The following is a 6000-nucleotide window of genomic DNA, read 5'->3' as shown; positions in this document are numbered from 1 at the left end:
CCCCCCCCCCCCCCCCCCCACACACACACACAGACACACACACAAAATAAAAAGGTTCAAATCAGCCAATCAAAGCCCAAACTGAATGACATGGGTGTATGCAAACTTCTAGTCTGGTTCAAACCAGACCCTGTCCTTCACTTTGCTTCGTACAAGGGTCTGGACTTGATGCATAGAGAAGGGATTCTTGCAGGAGGCGTGGCCTCTGCTGAAGCATGTGTGTGTTGTCGCTGTAAAGGAGGCTAAGCTAAGAAGCTAACCGGAAATCACGTGTGCTGTAAACAACCCTACTGAGAGGAGAAATATACCGAGCCGAACGAGATGACTGTAAATGAGAGCTGCTGCTTTGTCAGACATATTTAATTTAACTCGGAAGCCTTATCAACACAGACTGGCTTCATTCACTTTCTCCACTGCCGTATGATAAACTAACTAGCAGACACTGCGCAGAAAATCAAATTCCTTCAAAGCTCCTCATTCTGTTCTCTGATTGGTCCAGGTAAAATAAACTACAAGCAGACACTGCGCAGAAAATTGACGTTCTGTTCTCTGATTGGCCCAGGTAAAATAAACTACAAGCAGACACTGCGCAGAAAATTGACGTTCTGTTCTCTGATTGGTTCGGCTAAAAATCTGCCAGCAAAATCCTTGTCAATGGGAGAAGTCCCAGACGGAGCAGAGAAGGGAAACTAGAATTGAGCAGAGCTGCGTAGGAAGGCAAGGGCCAGGCTAGAAAACATCTGTACGATGTGACCTGAACACAGCTCTTTAGGTCCTACATCAAATGCTTTCCAACTTGTTTTTACATGAAACTAAAAAGCAGGAGCTCCTGGGCTCAGTGTTTATCGTCTGCATGCTGCAATTAATCTTTTAATTTTGAATCTCATCTCCAATTTTAAAGCTTGAAGTGTTTTCAGAGTGATGAAAGGCAGGATGTAAAACTGCCAATTCTCTTGATTGCCTCTGAGCATGCAGGCCTCTCTAAGGAATAAAAGCTGCAGTAAACCCATCAGTGTCAGAAAGCCTCAGCTCACTGAGACCTTGATGCTGACAAGCAGCTATTGGCAGTAATAGACTTCTGCTGTCACTATCTGTAATTTAATGAACCGTAAAACATTAATAAATTGACTAAAAGAGAGCAGAAAGAGGCAGAGTACACAACTCAAAGACATTTAAACCCAAAGTTTGGAAGTTTTCGATCCATACAGAGTCCTGAGCGCTGCTTCTTACCCAGGAAACTGGAGACAAAGATTGTTGCAGACCAGGACTGGGCTCAGTGTTGATCAGACCAAGTTTAATAAAACCACTCATGGCCTTCGAGAAACCCTGAGGGACAGAGCAGGAGATGAAACAGGTCAGTGAAGACAGGAAACAAAAACATTTCATTTTTAAACCAGCTTCAATCTGACCCTGAACAAGACCATCAAACCAAACCAGTCCAGGTAAAAGCTTCCTCTAAACCGGTCTAATCTAAACCTGTTCTGAGCAAGCATGAAGGTGACAGTGGGAAGGAATGACTCCTTTTTAACAGGAAACCCCTTCAGCTCAGTGGTGTCATGCATGTTGCAGCTCCAACACACCTGGAATGATTCACAGGCTTCTGTAGAACCTGAGGAGCTTCTGAATAGAAGAAACATCTATAAACATGTAGGAAATGACTCTCAAGGACCAGGACTGGACACCAGTACTCTAGTAGACGAGGCTCAGGATGAGCAGCCATCTGCCTCAACGAGCTGTCAGTCATGTAGGTTTGAACATGTCGACTTTAAGAATCATGCAGGTTTTAGTGTTTGAACAGGGCTCAGTGTAGAAGCTGAACCTTGAAGCGCAGCGTTCCTCTGATGAGCGTGTGGGCGCTCTGGATGCCGTAGGGCTCGGCGTATTTGGTGCTGTCTCGATTTGGAAATCCCTCCAGGTTGAAGCCTGGGAAAAAATCCATGTCTGTTGTGGAATCCATCAAAGAGCCACCAGCTGGGACGTTCACCACCTGAAAGACAAACAAACATCCAGCTAAATATCTGGCTGGCTGCAGCTGTTTGACACTCACCAGTGACTCAAAACTCTGAGAAACTAGTTTTCTGTTGCAGTTTCACTGAAATCTGACCGTCTGCCAACAAGTAACCAGCCATCCAAGTAGTTCTGTTGTGCTTATTGTCATGAGCACAGCTTATAAAACTGTATTCTACAACATTACCCACCTCTGCTCACACAATACACAAATGAAGAAGGGGAGATTTGGGTCAGTTTTTAATTGCAAATACATGCAAATACAAATATACAGTACTTGTTCTCTTTAGATGGGTTAGAAACAGCTGTGAAACAACAATACTGCTTACAACAAGAGTTTGAGATCAAGAAAAAATTATTTAAAACTGAAGCGACAATTCCTCCGCTACTCGCAGAAGAAAACTGAACTAGAGATATTTTATAAACTCCAATGTTTGCCAGTGAGATACTTCATTAAATCACACAAAATGAATACTTCCAGTTAGGGATGTAAGTTATCAAATAAAGAATTAATCTAAAGTTGATTGATCTCATCAGTTCTGGATGGTATTGACCATACCAAAGGCACTAATGCATCCTCATACCATCAGAGAGGCTGGTTTTTGAATAGTGCAGTGCTGCTGAAAGACTAAAGCTGAAGGACATCCAGCATTTTAGATTCGTCCTTTACACAAAGATTTTCAAGTCTCCACAAATTCCTTTTAAGGAACATGGTTTTGCCGTTTTTGACAGTTTGTTTCAGATGGGTTAACTTTGCTCTATCTTTATCCCAGAGATTCAGCCGCTCTAGATACAATTTTAACTTTACCAGTTAACACTGTATATTCAGTTACAAAATGCTTCTGCAGCTGATTATTATTCCCATCACTTATCAAATCACCATCAAGTTTTAAATTGTCTTATTTTTTCCTATAAAATTCTAAAACCTTTTAGTTCAGTATTTGATAAATATGATTACTGTTTTACTGTGAAGGTATGGATTTTTTTTAAATACAAATCATTAAAGTGAGTTTTTTTGGACAGTTTGTTGAGCACTGTGGTTGTAAATGATGATTTCCAAAGTTTTGTGTACCTGGTTGTCTTTAAGAAAGATGGCAGGGCTGATAGAGTTGAGCAGGACACCATAAGGACTCCAGCTGAACTTGTAGCGCAGAGGATTGTCTGAACACTCAGGAGCAGGAAGACCACCACAGAACGAGCTGTAGGACTCCACCTAGACAACATACACAGAAGTATACGATAATAATTATTAAAAGCTTCTGTGTCTGAGTAATAAACCGCTTCTCTCAAACAAAACGCATTGATGACTCACAATGCAGCCGTCAGCTTTAGCTTGTTCGATACACTCCATGGCCAGCATGTGATCGATGCCGGGGTCCAGTCCCATCTCATTCAAGATGGTGATGCCGGCTTCTTCAACACTGACACACACATCAAACGTGTTCTCACATTACCTCAGACACTTTATTTATAGTTCATTTTTACCATCATCTGTAGAAGTTCATTCATTAGAAATCACAAAACAAAACATATCAGTCGTTTTCTACAAGTCAACTATAGAAACAGAATCACACAGGTTGTTTGTAACAAAATATCTGAGGTTACATTTAAATATCTGTTCTGTACTGACGTGTTGACCAGATGGGTTTGTTCTTTCAGCTGCATTTTGTACCCCTGAATGTTTCAAATATCAGGGTTAAATAGTTAAAAAGAATGGGCGCAACAATACATGTGCCCGTATCGAACCGTTCAATACACACTTCTATCGAACACTACAGATTTTTTACATTTATTTTATCAACCTGAAGATGCTCTGTGTTGAAGGATCAGTGGATCTGTGTTCGACTACTCCACCTATGCTGCACTGTCGAGCACAAATCCACTGAGAAACTTGCTGTTTCAGAAACATTTAATTTAAAAACTGTGCTTTTGAGGTTAAACAAATGTTCATAATTAATATAAATAAATTTCAAGTTAATAAGGGCATGGAAATTTCTCTTTTTTTATTGAAAAAATATCAAAAAGTCAAAGTATTGAACCGAATCGTGAATTTTCTGTATCGTTGCACCCCTAATAAAAAGGTAAAGCTGAACTAAATCCATGTTCAAATAAACCAAAATGACACAAGTCCACCTTGAAGTTAACAGAAAACATTTTTACACATCACATTTTAGCTCAACATCTGCTAAACTGAGCTGGAGTCAGATTTGTGTTGGCTAATGTCAAATAGCTGTGGTGGCCATCTTGAATCAGGCTGACTCCAAAAGTTTAGTTAATCAAATCCGGGTTTTAAATTCTGAGAATATTCTTAAAAACATCCAGAGGTTCGTTAGAAATATTGTTTAAAACTGTAAACACATGTTAATACCTGCCTGTAAACGTGACAGCTGCTCTGTGTCCTCTGCTTACCTGCTCTGCAGCTCCTTCATGGCAGGACTCAGGTAGCTGGCTGTCACCATGTTCACCTTCCTCCTGATGCAGTGTTTAGCAATGAGGGGGTGGAATGAGTAAGGCAGCATACTGAGGAAGACGAGGAGGTAAAACAGATTAGGGTTTAGTGAATATTCTTTGAATTGGTTTTAAGTTAAAAGTCTAAAATTAACACCTGATCAAGTTCAGAATGAACTAACATTCTTTTAGACCCTAAACAAAGAAGTGTTGCTAGTTTTACCCTGATGGTCAGAAAGTTTTCTGCTGTGTGCTGTGCAGGTTAGCAAACTGCTCTTTAATCATCTGAGAAAAACTTTAAAAGCTAAAGAGATTAATGTAAGTGAAACATTAATTCAAGTATTTATTAAACTGGTGGAATAAATAATGGCTGCCGTACCTGATGACCAGGTGGTGATCACTGATCAGAGTGTCCAGGTGTCCCTCATGGCTGCTGACATCCAACATCACTGGGATTGTGTTGGGATTCTTAGCTGCCAGCTCCTCTGACTGCTTCAGAAGCGCCGAAGCTGGAGAAAGTTACCAAATGAGATTTGAACACTTCTTTCCCTGCACGGTTTGAGTAATGAGCCAAATAATGCTGGCCATGTTTGTTTAAACTGCTGCCGCACAGGTACCAGGAAGTGATGGACATATTTTCAGTCACAATCTCACCAGAAAGAAGACAGACAGTCCAAAGTTATTTATTTTATCACTGTCAGTAAAATCTGAGGCAGCTTCCTCTTGTGTTCTTGTGTCCACAGCTGTGTGCCATGAAACCATTTAACTCTGTATTTTCAGTGTTTATACCAGGGGTGTCAAACTCATTCTCACAGAGGGCCACATGAGCGTTATGGTGGCCCTCGAAGGGCCACTTGTAATGAACTTTGATGTTTCATGTTTAACTTTGACTCAACAGTGTTTTAACACATCCTCTTTAAAACACTAGCTGCGCTTCCATTGCAAATGTGCGCAAAACTTTGTTGATATTCTGTTACTGTCGAAAAACACAGTTTCAAAATTGCAGTGTTTCCATTAAGTAAGAAATGCTATTAAAGTCATGAGTGAATACGTTTGTTCTCACGATAAGTCATTAAAAACATGGCGGCCATGGATGTAAACATATAGCATATTGCTACCACGACACTAGCGCTCATCATCAGCCATCAGAAGAGATGTCGGCGTCTTTTATCGAGGCATTCAAATGACAAGCCCCTTATACTTGGAGCGGCTACATATGCAGCGTTTTTGGGAAAATGTAGTCGGTGAGTTTAATACTTTCTTTTACTACTTCGGTGATTTTACTACTACTTTTACTTCCTGTTATCTTCTTCTTCTTCATCATCTTTTTCGCCAGTAGAAACAGCCGGTTCTTGATCATGTGACTTCTGTGATGCGAAAAGTGCTTCCATTGCAGTTTTGCAAAATATATCAATTTCAATACGGCCGAAAAACCGTCTCTTCCTAGCGCAAAACTATTTTGTTGAAAAACGTAATTATTTTTTAAATTGACGTATCCATTGAGCAAATTTATTTTCAAAATTCCAACTTGCACATTTGCATGGT

General features: G+C 40.3%; 1 protein-coding gene across 1 annotated transcript in view; it reads right to left on the bottom strand.

Annotated features, from left to right (window-relative positions):
* The window catches only part of aass (aminoadipate-semialdehyde synthase), a gene marked incomplete in the record, with an annotated part of 30124 nt that overhangs the window by 3409 nt on the left and 20715 nt on the right, over positions 1–6000 (bottom strand). The window contains 6 exon segments of the mRNA XM_014025872.1: positions 1231–1326; positions 1820–1987; positions 3080–3220; positions 3320–3428; positions 4417–4527; positions 4835–4964. Coding sequence (XP_013881326.1) covers positions 1231–1326; positions 1820–1987; positions 3080–3220; positions 3320–3428; positions 4417–4527; positions 4835–4964 — 755 coding nt within the window.

Source organism: Austrofundulus limnaeus, unplaced genomic scaffold (assembly GCF_001266775.1).
Source record: "Austrofundulus limnaeus strain Quisiro unplaced genomic scaffold, Austrofundulus_limnaeus-1.0 Scaffold505, whole genome shotgun sequence".
In the NCBI taxonomy this organism is placed as follows: domain Eukaryota; kingdom Metazoa; phylum Chordata; class Actinopteri; order Cyprinodontiformes; family Rivulidae; genus Austrofundulus; species Austrofundulus limnaeus.
Note: the sequence above shows the minus strand (reverse complement) of the source record. Positions and strands in the feature narration are given on the sequence as shown.